This window comes from Phyllopteryx taeniolatus, chromosome 9 (genome assembly GCF_024500385.1).
Source record: "Phyllopteryx taeniolatus isolate TA_2022b chromosome 9, UOR_Ptae_1.2, whole genome shotgun sequence".
In the NCBI taxonomy this organism is placed as follows: Eukaryota; Metazoa; Chordata; class Actinopteri; order Syngnathiformes; family Syngnathidae; genus Phyllopteryx; species Phyllopteryx taeniolatus.
This window is the reverse complement of record NC_084510.1, coordinates 2,483,381-2,506,832: the sequence shown is the minus strand read 5'-3', so window position 1 is coordinate 2,506,832 and position 23,452 is coordinate 2,483,381. Positions and strand designations below refer to the sequence as shown.

Below are 23,452 nucleotides of genomic sequence, written 5' to 3'. Positions count from 1 at the left end.
CACATTGTTTCGAATAAAATAATAATTTAATTATAACAGTGGCGGCACGGTGGACAACTGGTGAGCACATCTGCCTCACAGTTCTAAGGACTGGGGTTCAAATCCCGCCCCCGCCTGTATGGAGTTTGTATAATTCTAACAGTGGTATTGCTTTCATTATTTTTCACATTATTGTATAGTGGGCTGGCATCAATATTTTAGTTTAGAAGAAATTTTGAGTCATTCTTCATCCCACAGCGTGTCATCCTTTTCGAACGGTGACAAGTCTGTATATTGACAGGAAGTGGAGCGGCTGGAGCTGTGGTGCGGCCGACACAACCTGGAGCTGAACACGCTCAAGACTTTAGAGATGATCGTGGACTTCAGGAGGCCTCCTTCGCCACAGCTGCCCCTCACGCTGTCCAACTGCCCTGTGTAAGCCGTCGAGACCTTCAAGTTCCTGGAAATTACAGTCTCTCAGGGCCTGAAGTGGGAGATCAACATCAATTCCATCCTCAAAAAGGCCCAGCAGAGGATTCACTTCCTGCGGCTTCTGAGGAAGCACGGCCTGCCACACGAGCTGTTGAGGCAGTTGTACACAGCAGTCATCGAATCAGTCCTGCGTTCTTCCATCCCATTCTGGTTTGGTGCTGCGACAAAAAAGGACAAACTCCGACTGCAACAGACAATCAAAACTGCTGAAAGGATTGTCGGTACCTCCCCTACCCACCCTTGAGGACTTGCACGCTGCCAGAACTAAGACAAGAGCATGCTAAATCCTCTTGGACCCTCCACATCCTGATCACCAACCTTTCCGGCTCCTTCTCTCAGGTAGGTGCTACCGAACAATGCAAACTAAAACAAGCAGACATTCTAACAGCATCTTCCATCGTACCAATAACTTCGTAAACAGCTAATTTACAATTACATTGCAGCATCCTGCCAATTTTGTCTTGAGATTGTTGTCACATCTCTGTCGGACCAGTTATGCGTTACTCTTGCACTCACTGTAGTTGTCTCGCCACTCTGCATTTTTTGCTAATCTGATGTTGACCAATACTGGCTACTCATGTGCCTGAGTAGCATCTGCACCATTTGCACAATTGACATCGTCCCAGATTATCGCACTACTCGTCACTTTAAACTGCATCCATTTCTTGAAGTCTCTGCGCCCTTTGCACCATGGTATTGTACCGGACTATTGTTCTATTAATCAGTGTTCTATTGAATGTCTGTTGTCGTACTAGAGCGGCTCCAACTACCGGAGAAAAATTCCTTGGGTGTTTTTGACATACTTAGCAAATAAAGATGTAAACAGCATGTGATTAGCTCTTCGTATTAAAAATCCACATAAGGACATGATTTATTTCTTAATTATTCTCTAAAAGAGGATTTTCCAACAGAAAAGTGGCAATTAGGATGCGATCCTAGGATTGATCTAAAGTTCGCTATTCTGTGCAATGAAGACGTGCTTTGCACTGATCCAGGGGACCCCGGGAGTGATTGATCATCCAGGAACAATGCCCAAGTCCTGCCTCCACCCAAAGAATTAGGACTTGGGGGCTGCCCTGGATGTCGACTATCACCTCAAGATCTGAACACACCTCTGCTGTTTTCTAAACCAGAAAATGCTATTTACTTGAAAAGTGGACCATTTCACATTTCATATGGTGCACTGGATTTGAAGCAATCTTCTCTTTGTTCTGCTCAGTAATTGCTATTTGGTAGTTGGTCTCTCCAATTTCCATTGGGAATCCTAAAACGATCAGGTTTAGAGTCCCAGGGAAAACTACCTTTCCAAGGTTGGGAGAAGTTTAGTGTCTGTAAAAGCAACAAACATATTTAAAAGTCCTTTAAAGCAGCAAGCGGGTTTAGAGTCCAATGAGACAGGTGGGTTTGATACCCGACAATTTTTAATGGTAGTAGCTCTTAAAGCAACACCTTGTTAAAAGACGGTGACTGGGTGTTACGACCATGTCCGGTTGTTTTATATTGAATTGCTCATGACTGTTCTTTTTTGGGAGATTGTACCCCTTTGGTTGTGTGAATGTGGGTGCAGGGATATGTGTGTCCCGATTGTGAACAGGTGGGACCTGCTGATTAGCTGCATTGATTTGATTGCCACCGGGGGATTGGCAGAGGAGGGACCAGAGGTTTTTCAAACCAGCAGATGGTTATAGTATGGGGTTCCTGATCTTTCCCTCCCAACTTGGATATGCTTTGATTGAACTTGGATTTTGTAACTGTCAATTCCATTGTCTATTGGTAGGAGGAAGAAGCCGTATTTGTTTATCCCCCTTTCTCCTTTTTTGGGTTAGGAAGGAGGTAACGGGGTGTCTTTCATTTTTCATCTTTGTTTTGAGAACAGACACATAGGTTTGTTTAGTTCTGTTTTGTTTGTTGTGTTGCCGTATTTCTCCCTCTGTAGATTTAATAAACATTGTCAACCGTGTGACTTGGTGGCCCTGGCCTTACTTGGGAGTGGGAAGATGGGAAGAATAAGATCAGGTTATGTTCTAGGTTTCCCCTGGACCGAGAACGTAACACTGGGTCTTGCGTCTTAGTGTCTGTAAAAGCAACTGAGGAAGGGTTTAAAGTCCTCAGGGAGCACAGCACAGCCTGCACTTCTGCAGCCCCCTCCTCTCCAGACAGGCTGCTGCAACCCCTGTCACTTCACAAGATCAGTCGCCTCCCTCCCACCCCGCCTGACCTTGCAGAATGCACTATCATCAAACACCAGAACTGGTGTTTCAAATGCTGTCAAATGATCAAATCAAAGCAAATTTATTTAATATACTGTTGCACTTTTTATGCATTAAAATGTAACATCAAATGCGTTCCATAAATTAAAATGACAAGAAAAGCTTTAAAGGTATTTGAGACTGAAAGCATACGACTATCTGACTGACAAGACGGTGTGCTCAAACTATGGACGAAAACAACTTGGCGTGAGTGACTGTGTTGTCGGCTGATTACTGGTGTGTATGTATGTGTGTGGTATTTGAGAGATGACTAGTGGAATCTTGGTCAAGTGTTTGGTGAAATTGCATTATTTGGTTAAGTTGTTAATATGTAAAACTACTGTTCAAGGTATAGTGTGCTTTGTTTCATTAGATTTACCTGTCACTAGAGGTTTGTTAATCGAGTTCAGGAATATCTGTTGTTCAGTTGTGGCATTTTCTGAACCGCTTTTCCTCACTAGGGTCGTGGGCGTGCTGGAGCCTATCCCAGCTATCATCGGGCAGGAGGCGGGGTACACCCTGAACTGGTTGCCAGCCAATCGCAGGGCACATACAAACAAACAACCATTCGCACTCACAGTCACACCTACGGACAATTTAGAGTCTCCAATTAATGCATGTTTTTGGGATGTGGGAGGAAACCGGAGTGCCCGGAGAAAACCCACGCAGGCACAGGGAGAACATGCAAACTCCACACAGGTGGGGCCGGGGATTGAACCCGGGTCCTCAGAACTGTGAGGCTGACGCTCTAACCAGTCGGCCACCGTGCCGCCGCAGAGAAAATAAATTGAGAGAAAAGTTGTTTTTTTTTGATTAGTGATGAACTGGTGTGTGTGAGAGAGAGAGAGAGAGAGAGAGAGAGAGAGAGAGAGAGAGAGAGAGAGAGAGAGAGAGAGAGAGAGAGAGAGAGAGAGAGAGAGAGAGAGAGAGAGAGAGAGACGCATGCTGTTTTGTTTTTTTCTGAGGTGGTGAGAACGAGGCTTTGGGGCCTCAAAAGGAATGGCATACTGATGACAGGCAGATTGCATTTGGGGAAAAAAAGAGAAAAGGAAGCTGCTCAAAATCTTAGTTTGTAGTTTGTGTTTAAAATGCAATTTAACGGTCACCAAAATAATAATATTGATAGAATTACGATTTTGTTAGATTGGAATAATAATCAGTTAAATATAGTACAATTCTAACACTTTCAACATAAACATATATTTCATCCTTAAATGGTATGTTATATGTTGCAAACTGCGTTGCATTACGATATTTTGAGAAGACTTGAACAACTTAGACAATATCAGCAATTTTTTTTCCCCCTCTTCATCGTGACTGTGCAGCTTGAGCGTCTTTTGCGTCTTGTTTGTGTGTTTTGTCTGTGTGTTCTTTGTTTTATGTTGTGTTCTTTGTCCATCACCGCACGTTTCTCTGGAGGAGCAAACTTCAGCTCAAAGAGCAGGATTTAGGCCTTTTTGTTTATCAATGTCGGTGCGACCGACTGGGCACCTTTTAAAAAAAACTCTAAATGCACACAGATTTTTCATGGTATGCATACATGATATGCATTAGGTTCTTCTTGCGATTGGACTTCATGTACAAGCTTGTTTGTCCACCGATTCAAATTAAACCAAAGTTACCTTATCGCCCTCAACAGCATACAGCATCAAATTACATGGACGCTGTTGACAGTATTTGAGTGATTATTCAAAGCTGGACTGATCATGCAATTTTTTTTTTCTTTGTAAGCTGTTAATTACATCATTGTTTTGGGCCAAATTCCATTCAATATAAACTGACATTTGATTGCCGACCTCTCAAATGTTTTCTGTTTTTTGTGTTTTGCTAAAGTTGGCAACGATCAGAAAAAGCAATCCAATCCATGTGTCACTTTATCAAATCTCGATTTCTCGAGTGGAATTTATTTTATTTATTTATTTTTTGTGTGCTCTGCAGCACAAAGAGTTTCTATGTGTGCTCTGGTGTACAAAGTCAGTGGGTTGTTTTATTTTAGTGCTTCGCAGCACAAGTCACATCACAAGATGCGTTATTATTATGTTTGACACATAATTGATTCACTTAATAGCCAATTCCACAGGCTGCAAACACAGCAATAAAATTAGCATTATCTTTGTAAAACGATACAGGCTAAATTGTACACATTTGTCATTAGGTCACCATTGTATTATATGGTTGTTTTCCACATACTGTACATATATAATGCAACAAATAATTCCAAAAGGATTGGAAATTACAACCCAATTTCAATAAAATTGTGACGTTGTGTTAAACATAAATAAAAACAGAATAGAATGATTTGCAAATCATGTTTGACCTACATTTAATTGAATACACTACAAAGACAAGATATTTAATGTTCAAACAGATAAACTTTATTGTCACAGGCATCCATCCATTTTCAACACCGCTTATCCTGGTTAGGGTCGCGGGACGCTGGAGCCTATCCCGGCTGACTTCGCGCGAAAGACGGACTACACCCTGAACTGGTCGCCAGTCAGTCGCAGGGCACATGTAGACACGGACAACCATTCGACTCACATTCACACCGTCACTGAGTGGGAACTGAACCCACGCTGCCTGCACCAAAGTCAGGCGAGTGTACCACTACACCATCAGTGAAACTTTATTGTTTTTAGCAAATAATCATTAATTTAGAATTTTATGGCTGCAACAAGTTCCAAAAAAGCTGGGACAGGGTCATGTTTACCACTGTGTTACATCACCTTTTCTTTTAACAACATTCAATAAATGTTTGGGAACTGAGGACATTAATTGTTGAAGCTTTGTAGGTGGAATTCTTTCCCATTCTTGCTTGATGTACAGCTTCAGCTGTTAAAAGGTCCGGGGTCTCTGATGTCGTATTTTACGCTTCATAATGTGCCACACATTTTCAATGGGAGAAGGGTCAGGCAGGCCAGTCTAGCACCCGCACTCTTTTACGACGAAGCCACGCTGTTGTAGCACGTGCAGAATGTGGTTTGGCATTGTCTTGCTGAAATAAGCAGGGGCGTCCATGAATAAGACGCTGCTTGGATGGCAGCATATATTTCTCCAAAACCTGTATGTATCTTTCAGCATTAATGGTGCCTTCACAGATGCGTAAGTTACCCATGCCATTGGCACTAACACAGCCCCATACCATCACAGATGCTGGCTTTTGAACTTTCCGTCTATAACAGTCCGGATGGTTCTTTTCCTCTTTGGCCCAGAGGACACGACGTCCACAATTTCCAAAAACAATTTGAAATGTGGACTCGTCAGACCACAGAACACTTTTCCACTTTGCATCAGTCCATCTTATATGAGCTCGGGCTCAGAGAAGCCGCCGGCATTTCTGGGTGTTGTTGATAAATGGCTTTTGCTTTGCATAGTAGAGTTTCAAGTTGCACATACGGATGTAGCGCTGAACTGTATTTACTGACATTGGTTTTCTGAAGTGTTCCTGAGCCCATGTGGTGATATCCTTTACACATTGATGTCGGTTTTTGATGCAGTGCCGCCTGAGGGATCGAAGGTCACGGGCATTCAATGTTGGTTTTTGGCCTTGCCACTTACATACAGTGATTTCTCCAGATTCTGTGAACCTTTTGATGATATTATGGACCGTAGATGATGAAATCTCTAAATTCCTTGCAATTGTACGTTGAGGAACATTGTCCTTAAACTGTTCGACTATTTTTTCACGTACTTGTTCACAAAGATGTGAACCTCGCCCCATCTTTGCTTGTGAATGACTGAGCAATTCAGGGAAGCTCTTCCAGCTCCTTCCCTCAGGTAGGCGCTACCGATCAATGAAAACTAGAACTAGCAGACATTCCAACAGCTTCTTCCCTCCTGCAATCAACTTCTTAAACACCTAACCTACAATTCCATTGCAGCATCCTGACAATTTTGTCTTGAGTTTGTTGTCAAACTGTCGGGCCAATTATATATTATTCGTGCACTCATTGTAGTCGACTCACCACTCTGCACTATTTGCATATCTGTTGTTGACCAATACTGGCCACTCATGCCAGAGTAGCATCTGCTCCATTTGCACACTGACTGAGGAGTATCTGCAACATTTGCACAATCAACATTGTCCCAGATTATCGTACTACTCGCTTGAAGTCTCGGCACCCTTGGCACAATGGTCATTGCACCGGACTATTGTAATATTAGTCATTCGAACTGCCCTAAGTGCTAGAGGACTCTGCATCTTTTGCACAATTGTCAAAATTTTTTTTTATAAATAAATAAATAATGTACCGGCATTACCAGATAACTAGCAACCCTTTATTGCTCAGTGACTGTTTTTCTCAATGTCTTTATGTCTCAAAAGTGTTCTCTGTCAATTGACTGTCTGTTGTCGTACTAGAGCGGCTACAATTACCTGAGACAAATTCCTTGTGTGTTTTTTGGATATATTTGTCAAATAAAGATGATTCTGATTCTGATTTTATACCCACTCATGGGACCCATCTGTTCCTAATCAGCCTGTTCACCCGTGGGAAGTTCCAAACAGGTGTTTATACAGGTGATGAGCATGAAAGGAGAGAAGGAGACTTGGTGGTGGAACCTCACAGTACAGGAAATCATACAAGGAAAAAGGTTAGCTAAGAAGAAGTGGTACACTGAGAGGACCGAGGAGAGGCGAAAGGAATACATTGAGATGCGACATAGGGCAAATGTAGTGGTGGCAAAGGGCAAACGAGGCATATAATGACCTGTATGCCAGGTTGGACACTAAAGAAGGTGAAAAGGATCTCTACAGGTTGGGCAGACAGAAGGATAGAGATGGGAAGGATGTGCAACAGGTTTGGGTGATTAAGGATCGAGATGGAAATGTGTTGACTGGTGCCAGTAGTGTGTTGGATAGATGGAAAGAATACTTTGAGGAGATGATGAATGAGGAAAATAAGAGAGAAGGAAGAATAGAAGAAGGTCCTGTGGTGGACCAGGAAGTGGCAATGAGTAGTAAGGGGAAAGTTAGAAAGGCATTAAAGAGGAATAAAAATGGAAAGGCAGTTGGTCCTGATGACATTCCTGTGGAAGTATGGAAGCATCTCGGAGAGGTGGCTGTGGAGTTTTTGACCAGCTTGTTCAATGGAATTCTAGCGGATGAGAAGATGCCTGAAGAATGGAGGAAAAGTGTGCTGGTGTCCATTTTTAAGAACGAGGGTTATGTGCAGAGCTGTGGGAACGATAAAGGACTAAAGTTGATGAGCTACACAATGAAGTTATGGGAAAGAGTAGTGGAGGCTAGACTCAGGACAGAAATGAGTATTTATGAGCAAGAGTATGGTTTCATGCCTAGAAAGAGTACCACAGATGACAGAAAAGTACAGAGAAGGTCAGAAGAATCTACATTGTGTTTTTGTGGATCTAGAGAAAGCCTATGATAGAGTACCCAGAGAGGAACTGTGTTACTGCATGCGGAAGTCTGGAGTGGCAGAGAAGTATGTTAGAATAATACAGGACATGTACGGGGGCAACAGAACAGTGATCAGGTGTGCTGTAGGTGTGACAAAGGAATTTAAGGTGGAGGTGGGACTGCATCAGGGATCAGCCCTGAGCAATGGTGAGTGTGGTCAGGAAGTGAAGAAACGGGTCCAAGCAGGTTGGAACGGGTGGAGGAAGGTGTCAGGTGTGTTATGTGACAGAAGAGTCTCTGCTCGGATGAAGGACAAAGTCTACAAGACAGTGGTGAGGCCAGCCATGATGTACGGATTAGAGACAGTGGCACTGATAAGACAACAGGAAGCAGAGCTGGAGGTGACGGAAATTAAGATGTTGAGGTTCGGATAAAATTAGAAATTAGCTCATCAGAGGGACAGCCAAGGTTAGATGTTTTGGAGACAAAATTATAGAGAGCAGACTTCGATGGTTTGGATACGTCCAGAGGAGAGAGAGTCAGTATATTGGTAGATGATGAGGATAGCGCTGCCAGGCAAGAGCGCTTGAGGAAGACCAAAGAGAAGGTTGATGGCTGTCCTGAGGGAAGACATGAAGGCAGTTGGTGTTCGAGAGGAGGATGCAGGAGATAGGCTTACATGGAAAAGGATGACACGCTATGGCGATCCCTGACAGGACATGCCGAAAGGAAAAGAAAGATTGTAATAGTATCACTCCTTTGTGGTGTTCCAGTGAGTTTTTTTCTCAAGTCAAAAGTTGTGGGTGAAAGAACGTCACGGAGAGGGAATAATGGTTCCGACTCCCGTTACATTTCCCTCCACCAAATATTTCATTAGTCCCAAAAAAGAAACAATAGGTCCAGTCTATACAAAAAATACAGACATCAATGCAAAAATTAATCGTCTTACATACGTCACTCTCTTCAAATAAATGCCCAAATTTCAAATGAAAACATTACACAGAGGCTGCTCAGAAAAATAAATCATTTTACAATATCACTAAGCGGTGGAAAATAAACTAAGTAGACGTCCCGTAATGGTTTTATTTATTGTTATTTGTCTTCCTGTGTTTCTGACATCACTTGAATTTTTGGACTCAAGCAAATAAATCATTGTTAGTAGGCAGTATCTTATTTCTAATGTTATAAGGAAAATATGACAATAAATACTGTTAAATGAGTGAACAGACAATTTTTCAATGGACAGTTTTGTTACAGTACTGTGAGCATAGCATGATTATTGCTGCAGCAATAAAAGAGTTTTGGAGGTACCTTACACAAATGCAAACATTGCATCGACGGGTAAAGAGGTGCACGGTAATATATGATTTATGAAGATGCCTTTTTCACTAAAACGTGGGAAAACACTCAGAAACTTCTAAAGCCTATTAAGAAGGATTCGGTCATCAAGAAAAAGCGAGGTTTTTCAGTTCCCCTCCTTCTGCCTCTTTGCCCCAACTGTACCGTGAACCCTTCTGCAATAACATGAGTCGTACTGTAATACTGTGAGCCTTCCCACAATATAGCAATAATTACTGTGAGATTAATACAGTGATAAAAGCGAACCGTCAGATATACTGTAGATACAATATCGTTACATCCCTATTATCTTTGTGTTTAAGAATATCAGGTATAACAGTATTTTCAGTATTGTCATTTTCTTAAAGATGATGAAGATCTACAGCACCAGCTACTTCATTGGAGTCAATATTAGCCTTTCTTAATGTTGTGTGGTGAACCCTGACATACAGTAAGTCCCACCATTATGTAGCTACAAATACAGTATCCAATCAAATGCGGAGTAGGCTTCAAAAGCCCAGTCGTTTTCTTCTCAAATAAAAACTTTTGTCGAGTTCCTGACCATTATCCTTGTTAGGCATACACTGATCCAATCTTTGAGATCCGAAATCGGTCCGATGTCAGCAAAACAAAACAAAAACGAGTATCGGATCGGACTGGATCTAAAATCTCAGATTTTACCACTCTTATACAAGCTGTCCATTCCATGGACCGCTCCAGCACTTCTATCCAGCAGGCAGAGCCCATGTGATTACAACAACAGGCTGCGAAGGTGCTAACATCGTAGCAAGCAGTAAGAGTAAATTTTGCTTGCTTAATGTCGTTTATTGACACTCCAGTTGAAGTTCACTGTAAAACTAAACACACAAAAGAATTACACTAATTGAATGTGCAAATACATCACAGACTTTGTTTCTTTCTTTGTTTTTGTACAGAAAAATCGCAAGCTCAAAGCTAACACACAATGAATGAAAAACACCATTGAGGAGCTGACAAAAATTAGCATCGAAATCGCACCAAAATATTGGTATACAAACGTGGTATAAACACATACAAACAGGCAATATAACAATACTCTGGGGCATATATTCTTCAATTTCTCTGAAAAACGAGTTATAATAAGAATATTCGATTATGACTTCTACTTTATTTGTTTTTATTTAAGTTATTCTTCTGGATTTCCTTGTATAATTTTTATTCATTGTATTCAATTATAGTACATTCTTACTTTTAAAGTTACTTCATGTAACCCATCATCCATCCATTTTCCATATCGTTTATCCCACTAGGGTCGGGGGCGTACTGGAGCCTATCCCAGCTACCTTTGGACGAGAGGCGCAGTACACCCTGAACTGGTTGCCAGCCATACCTACTGTTGCTGATTTTGTACTCTGAGTAATATTACTTTATTATTTTCTAATATTCCATACCACAAAATAAGTCACCCATCCATCCATCCATTTTCTTCCGTTTATCCGAGGTCGGGTCGCGGGAGCAGTAGCTTTAGCAGGGAAGCCCAGACTTCCCTCTCCTCAGCCACTTCATTCAGCTCTTCCGGGGGGATCCCGCGGTGCTCCCAGGCCAGTCGGGAGACATAGTCTTTCCAGCATGTCCTGGGTCATCCCCGGGACATCCTCCCGGTGGGACATGCCCGGAACACCTCACCAGGGAGGGGCACAGGAGGTATCCTACTCAGATCCCCGAGCCACCTCATCTGGCTCAATGCGGAGGAGAAGTTGCTCTACTCTGAGCCCCTCCCGAGCTTCTCACCCTATCTCTAAGGGGGAGCCCGGGAAAACCTGCGGAGGAAACTCATTTCGGCCGCTTGTATTCGGAATCTTGTTCTTTCAGGCATGACCCACAGCTCGTGACCATAGGTGAGGGTAGGAACGCAGATCAACTGGTAAATTGAGAGCTTCGCCTTTCGGTTTAGCATCTTTTTCACCACAACGGACCGATACAAAGTCTGCATCACTGCAGACGTTGCACCGATCTCCCTTTCCATTCTTACCTCTCTCGTGAACAAGACTCCAAAATACTTGAACTCCTCCACTTGGGGCAGGATCTTATCCCTGACCCGGAGAGGGAACGCCACCCTTTTCCGACTGAGGACCATGGTCTCAGATTTGGAAGTGCTGATTTTTATCCCAACCGCTTCACACTCTGCTGTGAACCGCTCCAGTGAGAGTTGGAGATCACGGCTTGATGAAGCCAACAGAACCACATCGTCTGCAAAAAGCAGAGATGCAATACTGAGGCCACCAATTAGAAATTCTGTCCATAAAAGTTATGAACAGAATCGGTGACAAAGGGCAGCCTTGGCGGATTTCACCCCTCACCGGAAACAAATCCGACTCACTGCAAGCAATGCGAAACAAACTCTGACACCAGTCGTACAGGGACTGAACAGCCCGTATCAGTGGGTTCTGTACCCCATAGAGACACCAGTAGAACCGGCATCTTCCCCCACCATCGGACCCCACACACCACCAGGTGGTGATCAGTTAACAGCTCCGCCCCTCTCCCACCCAATTGTCCAAGACATGCGGCCACCAGTCCGATGACACGACCACAAAGTCGATCATCGGACATGGCTCCTGGTGCCAAATGCATGTGTGGACATCCTAATACTTGAACATGGTGTTCGTTATGGACAATCTGTGATGAGCACAGAAGTCCAATAACAGAACACCACTCAGGTTCTGATCGGGAGGCGGGGAGGCGTTGCTCCCAATCATGCCCTTCCAGGTTTCACTGTCATTGCCCACTGCTGTTTGGTGCATAGGTACAAACAACAGTCAGGAACCTTCCCCCGACCCGAAGGCGGAGGGAGGCTTCCCTCTCGTCCACCGGGGTGAACCACAATGTACAGGCGCCAAGCCTGGGGGCACTAAGTATACCCACACCTGCTCGGCGCCTCTCACCGTGGGCAACTCCAGAGGGGAAGACAGTCCAACCCCTCTCGAGAGGACTAGTGCCAGGGCCCAAGCTATGTGTGGAGGCGAGCCCGACCATATCTAGTCGGAACTTCTCGACCTCACACACCAGCTCGGGTTCTTTCCCTGCCAAAGATGTGACGTTCCATGTCACGACAGCCAGCTTCTCTAGCCGGGGATCGGATCACCAAGGTCCCTGCCTTCGGCCCCCGCTCAGCTCACACATCACCCGACCCCTATGGCCCCTCCTACAGGTGATGAGCCCATGGGAAAAGGCACCCACATTACCCTTTCGGCTGTTCCCGGCCCCATGGGTGCAGGCCCGGCCACCAGGCGCTCGCCTTCGAAGCCCACCTCCAGAGGGGGTACCCCGTGACCCCCGTCCGGGCAAGGGAAAACTGAGTCCATTGTTTGTTGTTATCATAAGGGGTCTTTCAGCCGTGCTTTGTCTGGCCCCTCATCAAGCACCTGTTTGTCATGGGTGACCCTGCCAGGGGCATAAAGTCCTGGACAACTTAGCTCCTAGGATCATTGGGACACACAAAACCCTCCACCACGTTATGGTGACGGCTCAAGGAGGGGTACAAAATAACTATGTATGATTATTGCTGATATCTGATCGGACCGATATCTGTATCGGCCAGAATTCAAGGCTGCAATATCGGTATCGGATCAGAAGTGAAAAGTTGCATCGAGACATCTCTAATCCTTGTCCTTGTCCGGATCATCTGCTCATATTCCCAGAGATATGTTCTTTGCTCTGCCTTTCAGCAATAAAGCTACCGCTAGCACTTGTTTTTTTCTTGTCTAAGTTCATCATTCACATTTCATTTTTCCAGTTCTCATGAGACTTTCCTTCATCAAAGCCCGGGGCTAATCTGTAGCTTTTAGTGGCAGCCATCCTGTGCTACCATGTTATTCTCCAATAATAGTATACATTCAAGTTGTTTTGTTAATTTATTTGACCCTCTCAACAGCTTCACAGTACAGCACGGTCACAACTGCAAAAACACTTAGCACTCAACTCCTCCGACATTATTGTGTGCTCCCTAGTAAGAGGTTTCGCCTGTCATAAATATCAGAATAAAGAGACCAACAAATTTAACCTCAGCACGGAGCAAATCTGCTCAAATGTAAATTTGAAGGTTAAAGTAAATTTGCATTTCCTACTCTGAAGCAAGGATGTTACGCTTGAAATATTTCTTTTTCATTTCATTTGTTTGCACTTGAAGTATATACAATGAAGGCAAATGAAAGAGATTATTTACTTAAACTTAAATGACTATTACTGTATTTAACAGGACCAACTGCTGTTTGTGGTGGGGCATTGTGCTCCATCCCTGAGCCTAGGAGAAACCCACTATATGTTTGCTGTACCTGTTTTGCCAGTGTTCTTCATAGACGTCTTATTTGAAGATTCAGTATCGAAGCCCTCCAGTGTAATTTCCTGAAACTCAGTGGAGATTTTAGCGTCTTGGTCCACAATGTTTATTGGTGACTGGTTTTTCTCCTTACATTCTGGGTAGGCTGATGCCCAGCCCTCATCTGGTCCATATATACCTGGGAAAACAGGAAAGCAGGTTCTTATTAGTAGTGGCATACACTGCAACGCAGTCGTCTTTAGAAGTATATTTCAAACAGCATTCCAGAGCAACATCTTATCCACTAAAAGCAGGGGTGCCAAGTCGTCTGAATTAAAATGAGATATTGCCTACAGAATAAACATCAAGTGCCTTAAACTGAGGCAGCTTCTGGAAAAAAGAACACCATCTGCATTTCAGTTATTTGGTTGGAAATGTTATTATCATAAGCCAGCTGTATTTTGCCTACTGTTTGGTGACACTATACAGATATACAAATTCACGGATTATGCTCTTCTGACCTCCTTCTCAAGTACATTGTAGACAGCTATTATGCAGTAGATGTCCATTACATTGTGAGCTGACAGGGGACACTAAAACACCTCAGACAATTCATGAGGATGCTGACAAGTTATATTTACATCTGAAGACATCCTTTGACAGTAAATTTCCAGTGTAAAAGCTTGAGGCCAGAGGAGCAGTCGAGTCGCTCTCAGGAGTGTTTTGTAAAAGATATACTTGCTGGGAAAGCCACGGCTGAAATGTCAAGGAGCCCAACTTCATTTGACACCAGGCTATTTAATACTGTATCTCCAATTAGGTTATAATCTAGCTCTCTGTCTTTCAGAAGGATTGGGAGAAAAACTCTAAACAAGTAACACTATAAAAGCCGCGTAGAGCAACATGGGCCATTCCAGAGATCAAATCCACAACCACATTATAATTTTGGCCATGAGGATCTCCGCCTTATAGAATTCATTATCTTAAACTGTTATTATTTTCTTTTGGGCCAGAAATTCTCACAAACCATATGTAGACAAAAACATAAAAATATACTTTTAAATATTTGTGTAAAAGGTCAGTGTCCTCTTGTGTCTGTCCAATTTGCGTTCCTAATTTGAATTACTGGCAATGAATCCTATAATATATTTCTCTGATGGTGGCCAAAAGATCATTGTCTACATTTAATAGAGAACAGGATAAGTGAGCATCATGTGGCTTGCAACAGCTGTTCAGCATGCTGGGGGAAGACTACAAATTGGAAACGTCAGCTGAAACTGATGTGAATATCTCCGTCTGTGTGTCTACCCATTCACATTGACTTTCACAATGTGCACCCCACTTTCGCTAATCTCTGCTCCCTAATTGAAAGCAATACCGGGCTCCTGGGCTCCTAAATGAATTTGTCTATGATTACTCATGCCCTGGCACATTGCGAGCACTGGGTAATGCCGATTTCATTGAGTTAGTTAGCATCCTGTTCGTCTTCCTCTTTCTCCAATCTCCATCCTTGCCCTGGGGTGTGTATTGATTGAGATGGTCTTAGCTTTCGAATAAGGCTAGTATTCCCTGTGACAGCAGCTGTCCAGACAGCAGATGCAAAGGTTTGAGAAGCAGGAAGCTATTTGTTATTGCCTTAAAAAAAAGGAGATAACTGCTGGAGTGCTAATCTCAACCGTACACTGAGCGAATGACTAAAAGCCCTTTTTTCACTGTAGAACTCCTGGAACTAGGAACTATTGGACAAACTTTGCATGTTCCCACCATAGGAAATCTTCCAATAATAAACCAATTTTCTAAAACCACTTATCCTGTTCAGGGTCGCGGGGAGTTGGAACCTATCCCAGCTGACTTTGGGGGGAAGGGAGACTCCACCCTGGACTGGTCAACAGTTAATCACAGAGAAAGTGAACCATATACATGCATGTTTACACTGTCACTGAGTGGGAACTACACCCACACTGCACCAAAATCAGGGAAGTGTACAACTAAAACATCAGTGAGATTGAAAATAAAACAAATAATGACCTCTTCAAAAGTTGTTTTTGAGGATTGGTTAACCCAACAAGCAGCATTATAGATAGCATATTGACAGGTGTGTGCCATTCCAAATGATGTTCAATCAACTGAATTTACCACAGGTGGACTTCATTCAAGTTGTAGAAGCATCGCAAGGATGATCAGTGGAAATTAGATGCACCTGAGCTTAAGTTTGAGTGTCATAGCAAAGGGTGTGATTACTTATTATGTTTGAACGTTTAATTTTTTTATAAATTTACACAAATGTCTGAAAATGTTTTTACTTTGTCATTATGGGATATTTTATGTAGATTTAAAAAGAAAAAAGAAAACTACACTCAAGTCAGCTTTAGAATAAGTTTGTAACATAGCAAAATGTGGAAAACGTGAAGGGGTGTGAATACTTTCTGGTGGCACTGTACTTAAATTTTTCACTCTTTTTAATATTGCAGCCATTTGCTAAAATCATTTAAGTGCATTTTTTCCACATTAATGTACACACGGCGGCACGGTGGACAACTGGTTAGAGCGTCAGCCTCACAGTTCTGAGGACCTGGGTTCAATCCCCGGCCCCCCCCTGTGTGGAGTTTGCATGTTCTCCCCGTGCCTGCGTGGGTTTTCTCCGGGCACTCCGGTTTCCTCCCACATCCCAAAAACATGCATGAATTGGAGACTCACATCCGCAAATGTGAGTGCGGATGGTTGTTTGTTTGTATGTGCCCTGCGATTGGCTGGCAACCAGTTCAGGGTGTACCCCGCCTCCTGCCCGATGATAGCTGGGATAGGCTCCAGCACGCCCGCGACCCTAGTGAGGAGAAGCAGCTCAGATAATGGATGGATGGATAATGTACACACAGCACCCCATATTGACAGAAAAAAAACAGAATCGTTGAAATTTTTGCAGATTCATTAAAAAAGAAAAACTGAAACATCACACATCCATAAATATTCAGACCCTTTGCTCAGTATTTAGTAGAAGCACCCTTTTGAGCTAATAGAGCCATGAGTCTTTTTGGGAATGATGCAACAAGTTTTTCACACCTGGATTTGGGGACCCTTTGCCATTCCTCCTTGCAGATCCTCTCCAGTTCTGTCAGGTTGGATGGCGAATGTTGGTGGACAGGCATTTTCAGGTCTCTCCAGAGATGCTCAATTGGGTTTAAGTCAGGGCTCTGGCTGGGCCATTCAAGGACAGTCATGGATTTTTTCTGAAGCCACTCCTTTGTTATTTTACCTGTGTGCTTAGGGTCATTGATTTGTTGGAAGGTCAACCTTCGGCCCAATCTGAGGTTCTGAGCACTCTGGAGAAGGTTATCGTCCCAGATATCCCTTTACTTGGCCACATTCATCTTTTCTTTGATTGCAACCAGTTTCCCTCTCCCTGCACTCCCACAGCATGATGCTGCCACCACCATGCTCCACTGTTGGGACTGTATTGGACAGGTGATGAACAGTGCCTGGTTTTCTCCACACATTCCACTTAATCTTATTTCTCACCATCTTGGAGTCCTTCAGGTGTTTTTTAGCAAACTCCATGCGGGCTTTCATGTGTCTTGCAGTGAGGAGAGGCTTCCGTCGGGCCACTCTGCCATAAAGCCCCGACTGGTGGAGGGCTGCAGTGATGGTTGACTTTCTACAACTTTATCCCATCTCCCGACTACATCTCTGGCGCTCAGCCACAGTGATCTTTGGGTTCTTCTTTACCTCTCTCACCAAGGCTCTTCTCCCCCGATTGCTCAGTTTGGCCGGACGGGTTCTGGTGATCCCAAAACATCTTCCATTTCAGGATTATGGAGGCCACAGTGCTCTTAGGAAGCTTTCTGCAGGAGAAATTTCTTTGCAAACTCAAAAAAACAATTCTGTCTCTGAGCTCTTCGGGCAGTTCCTTTGACCTCATGATTCTTATTTGCTCCGACATGCACTGTGAGCTGTAATGTCTTATATAGACAGGGTTGTGGCTTTCCTCATCAAGTTCAATCAGTATAATCAAACACAGCTGGACTCCAATGACGGTGTAGAACCATTTTAAGGACGATCAGAAGAAATGGACATTACCCGAGTTAAATATATGAGTGCCACAGCAAAGGATCTGAATACTTACGGCTGTGTGATATTTCAGTTTTTCTTTTTCAATAAATCAGCAAACATTTCAGAAATTACGTTTTTTTTTCTGTCAATATGGAGTGCTGTGTGTACATCAATGAGGAAAAAAATTGAACTTAAATGATTTTAACAAATGGCTGCAATATAACCAAGAGTGAAAAATTTAAGGGGGTCTGAAAACTTTCTGTACCCAATGTATATACTGTGTCTATAGTGTAAATAGAATTTCTGTGAGGGATTATAGTCAGTGAAAGAAATTAAGGTTAATTAAAATTCAGTCATTATGTTTCACCATGATATTGTTAGATATTAGATAGACACTTCTGTTAGCTAGGAAGCAGCAGAGTTAGCAGCTGTATGAAAAGCTATTTGGCTCAACATATCATTCATAAATAAGAATGTTCATGTTTTCAATGTCTTTTGTTTGTTTGTTTCTCTTACAAGTCAAGTTAAGCCTGTTATACTACATTTATTATCATTAGCATGTCAACCAACACAACAGCAGTTGGCTGTCTGCTTCAAACTGACCTCACAAACATCAGTTAATAGAATTTCACATGCTACAAAATAATGGTATTGTCTGTCAGGAAAATGCTATTTATTCATGGTATTGATAAGAGTAGTATACGGTATAGTAGTATTTATTGTGTTGTGTTTGTATGAAATGTTTAAGCGGACAGCCACATCTGTAATGGAAGGCATGGGGGGAATCAACAATGGCATTTGAACAGTAAATCCTTCAGCAGCGCGACCGATATCAGCCCGAGTTCTGGAGGGCAGACAGAAGATGATGATCTCGGCTGAAGTTTCGGAGTTTAATTTTAGTTTTAGAAGAATGGAATTGCAGACCAGCTAATATGTGTATCTGAGCCGAAAGTGAAAAATAACATTGGTACACGTTTGTATTGCACAATAAACATGAATAAAATGAGTGTCGGTTATCTATTTCCACCACAGATAATATAAATACAGTATGTTAAATGCAACCTTTTACTGTGTCTGAAGTATTTGTTGAAGACCAGGGATCTTGTTTGATGTGTGTCCCCCATCTGAGACATACAAAAATGAGGGTGAGGGGGACCCTCAGAGGAGCCTCCCTCTGATTGGCCGTGTTCATGCCTCTGTGCATGTGTTCGCATGGGTGTCTGCGTGGGTGCGCGTGCATGCATGCGTCCGTGCTTTTCAATGCGGGCACAAGTGTACTAAAAGCTAAGTTTTCCGATGGCGAGCCGATAGCTGCACATTTACAGAAAGTTGAGCGGCATAAATGGAATTAGTTCCAAAGCCTAACGCCACCGCAACGATGTGGGAAACATTTTGGCTTCAAGCCAGATGAATGCGGCCATCCCGCTAACACCAACGAGCTGGTATGTCGAATTTGTATGAAAAGTTGTACAAATCTTGAATCAAAACAGGTTGCTTTGATCTACTTATTAATGTTACGACTTGGCACTTTTTCTTAACCAATTGGAAATTTGATTGGCAGTATATTGACTGTTAAGGCATTCATGTGTATAATCTGTTATTCTGTGCCAAATGTTTAGTGTTTGTTCAAAGACAATTTTTGTGAACAGAGCCTGAGTGTGCCTTGCTTGTGTGGAGTTTGCATGTTCTCCCCGTGGGTTTTCTCCGGGCACTCTGGTTTCCTCCCACATCCCAAAAACATGCATGGTAGGTTAATTGAAGACTTTAAAGATGCCCATAGGTGTGAATGTGATGGATGGATCACTATATCAGTTGCTTAAAAACAACGATACTATCGTTTGTCGTGATAGATTTTGGGAAAATATATCGTCCTAAAAAATAAAATAAACAGTATAAAAGGGAATCAGGAAATTATTGTTCCAGGGCTGGAACTCATGGTTACCAGATATGTGCATCGTGTGACTTACATAGTTTGAAGGGTAAAATTATATGTTAGGGGAGTGATTTTCAATCTTTATGGAGCCAAGGCACATATTTTACAATTGAAAAATTTCACGGCACACCAACAAACAAAAATATCACAAATCGTGGATACATTAATTACTGCATGTACTTCCTGCCATCTAATAGAAGAGCATTTATTTATTATCTGTCTTTCAGTATGCCTCACTGGCATAAATAGATGAACAAAGATACATTATTTCTTGGAAATAAATATTTTTTGCGCAATTAAGTAAAATGTTATAGTTTTCAACGGCACACCTGAAGAGACTAATGTGACCCGGCACACTGGTTGAAAATCACTGTATTAGGGTATTTCCGTCTTCCAAAGATAATTCATGTGAGTACTCAACTCAGTGTGCTGTTATATTGTTGCAGGAAATCCATTACACATTCTTTAGTTTAAAAAGCAAAAAAACATGAATTCCTGTGTTTATGGCATTAAAAAAGAAAAAAAGACTGTATAATCAATGCTATGCTTACACTACTGCCCCACTTGTAGAAAAATGCGGCTGACTGCCACCAGAGATTACAGTTAATACCCCCACCTCAATGCATTGGTATATCCCTCCTGAATTCTAGCATCCTCCTCATATAGGCCGACTCCTCGGTGCATCGATTTCTGCCATTTACCCTGTAATACTGATGGAATCAGTGTGGGGAGAGAATATTTTATGTCTACTGAGACAAGCCACCTGCCAAATTGAGAAGACAAATATACTGCACAGGTCTGTTTCTTTTTCATTATTTCCACGCTTGAGGAGACCTCATCTGATGTGAACAGTTAATTGTAGGTAAAGTACATACAACAAGAATAGCTATCTTTTTCTGTACAAAAAAATAATGGGGTTAGAAGACCCCTCCTTGAGCCGTCACCTTGTCGTGGTGGAGGGGTTTGTGTGTCCCAGTGATCCTAGGAGCTAAGTTGTCTGGGGCTTTATGCCCCTGGCAGGGTCACCCATGACAAACAGGTCCTAGGTGAGGGACCAGACAAAGCACAGCTCAAAGACCCCTAATGATGACGACAAACAATGGACTTGGTTTTCCCTTGCCCGGACGCGGGCCACCGGGGCCCCCCACTGGAGCCAGGCCTGGTGGTGGGGCTCGAAGGCGAGCGCCTGGTGGCCGGGCCTGCACCCATGGGGCCCGGCCGGGCACAGGCCGAAAGGGTAACGTGGGTCCCCCTTCCCATGGGCTCACCACCTGTGGGAGGGGCCATAGGGGTCGGGTGCAGTGTGAGCTGGGCGGTGGCCGAAGGCGGGGACCTCGGCGATCCGATGCCCGGCTACAGAAGCTGGCTCTAGGGACGTGGAATGTCACCTCTCTGGCAGGGAAGGAGCCCGAGCTGGTGTGTGAGGTCGAGAAGTTCCGACTCGATATAGTCGGACTCGCCTCCACACACACCTTGGGCTCTGGTACCAGTCCTCTCGAGAGGGGTTGGACTCTCTTCCACTCTGGAGTTGCCCATGGTGAGAGGCGCCGAGCAGGTGTGGGTATACTTATTGCCCCCCGGCTCGGCGCCTGTACGTTGGGGTTCACCCCGGTGGACGAGAGGGTAGCCTCCCTCCGCCTTCGGGTGGGGGGACGGGTCCTGACTGTTGTTTGTGCCTATGCACCAAACAGCAGTTCAGAGTACCCACCCTTTTTGGAGTCCTTGGAGGGGGTGCTGGAGAGTGCTCCCGCTGGGGACTCCATTGTTCTGTTGGGGGACTTCAATGCTCACGTGGGCAATGACAGTGAGACCTGGAAGGGCGCGATTGGGAGGAACGGCCCCCCCGATCAGAACCCGAGCGGTGTTCTGTTATTGGACTTCTGTGCTCGTCACGGATTGTCCATAACGAACACCATGTTCAAGCATAAGGGTGTCCACACATGCACTTGGCACCAGGACACCCTAGGTCGCAGTTCGATGATCGACTTTGTGGTCATGTCATCGGACTTGCGGCCGCATGTCTTGGACACTCGGGTGAAGAGAGGGGCGGAGCTGTCAACTGATCACCACCTGGTGGTGAGTTGGCTCCGATGGTGGGGGAAGATGCCGGTCCGACGTGGCAGGCCCAAACGTATTGTGAGGGTCTGCTGGGAATGTCTGGCAGAATCCCCTGTCAGAAGGAGTTTCAACTCCCACCTCCGACAGAACTTTGCTCATGTTCCGGGGGAGGCGGGGGACATCGGGTCCGAGTGGACCATGTTCCGCGCCTCCATTGCTGAGGCGGCCGAACGGAGCTGTGGCCGTAAGGTGGTCGGTGCCTGTCGTGGCGGCAATCCCCGAACCCGTTGGTGGACACCAACGGTGAGGGATGCCGTCAAGCTGAAGAAGGAGTCCTATCGGGCCTTTTTGGCCTGTGGGACTCCTGAGGCAGCTGATGGGTACCGGCTGGCCAAGCGGAATGCAGCTCTGGTGGTCGCTGAAGCAAAAACCCTGGGCATGGGAGGAGTTCGGTGAGGCCATGGAGAAAGACTTCCGGACGGCTTCGAGGAAATTCTGGTCCACCATCCGACGTCTCAGGAGAGGAAAGCAGTGCACCACCAACACTGTGTATAGTGGGGATGGGGCGCTGCTGACCTCGACTCGGGACGTTGTGAGTCGGTGGGGAGAATACTTCGAAGACCTCCTCAATTCCACCGACACGCCTTCCCATGGGGAAGCAGAGTGTGGGTTCTCTGAGGCGGGCTCTCCTATCTCTGAGTTTGAGGTCACCGAGGTAGTTAAAAAGCTCCTCAGTGGCAGGGCCCCGGGGGTGGATGAGATTCGCCCGGAGTTCCTAAAGGCTCTGGATGTTGTGGGGCTGTCCTGGTTGACACGCCTCTGCAACATCGCGTGGACATCGGGGACAGTGCCTCTGGATTGGCAGACTGGGGTGGTGGTCCCCCTTTTTAAGAAGGGGGACCGGAGGGTGTGTTCCAACTACAGGGGGATCACACTGCTCAGCCTCCCTGGTAAGGTCTATTCAGGGGTGCTGGAGAGGAGGGTCCGTCGGGAAGTCGAATCTCAGATTCAGGAGGAGCAGTGTGGTTTTCGTCCTGGCCGTGGAACAGTGGACCAGCTCTACACCCTCGGCAGGGTCCTCGAGGGTGCATGGGAGTTCGCCCAACCAGTCTACATGTGTTTTGTGGACTTGGAGAAGGCGTTCGACCGTGTCCCTCGGGGAGTCCTGTGGAGAGTGCTTCGGGAGTATGGGGTACCGAACCCCCTGATACGGGCTATTCGGTCCCTGTACGACCGGAGTCAGAGTTTGGTCCGCATATCCGGCAGTAAGTCGGACTCGTTCCCGGTGAGGGTTGGACTCCGCCAAGGCTGCCCTTTGTCGCCGATTCTGTTCATAACTTTTATGGACAGAATTTCTAGGCGCAGCCGAGGCGTAGAGGGGGTCCGGTTTGGTGGCCTCAGTATTGCATCTCTGCTTTTTGCAGATGATGTGGTTCTGTTGGCTTCATCAAGCCGTGACCTCCAACTCTCACTGGAGCAGTTCGCAGCCGAGTGTGAAGCGGCTGGGATGAGAATCAGCACCTCCAAATCTGAGACCATGGTCCTCAGTCAGGAAAGGGTGGCATGCCATCTCCAGGTCGGGGATGAGATCCTGCCCAAAGTGGAGGAATTCAAGTATCTTGGGGTCTTGTTCACGAGTGAGGGAAGAATGGAACGGGAGATCGACAGGCGGATCGGTGCAGCGTCTGCAGTGATGCGGACTT

At 44.7% G+C, this 23,452-nt stretch overlaps 1 protein-coding gene across 4 annotated transcripts in view; it reads right to left on the bottom strand.

Moving 5' to 3' along the window:
• Positions 1–23,452, bottom strand: part of LOC133483561 (receptor-type tyrosine-protein phosphatase gamma-like) — a 499,015-nt gene that overhangs the window by 243,261 nt on the left and 232,302 nt on the right. For all 4 annotated transcript variants that reach the window (XM_061784954.1, XM_061784955.1, XM_061784956.1 and 1 more), the window contains exon 3: positions 13,728–13,910. In XM_061784954.1, the coding sequence (XP_061640938.1) occupies positions 13,728–13,910 (183 nt within the window). The remainder of the gene's footprint in view (positions 1–13,727; positions 13,911–23,452) is intronic.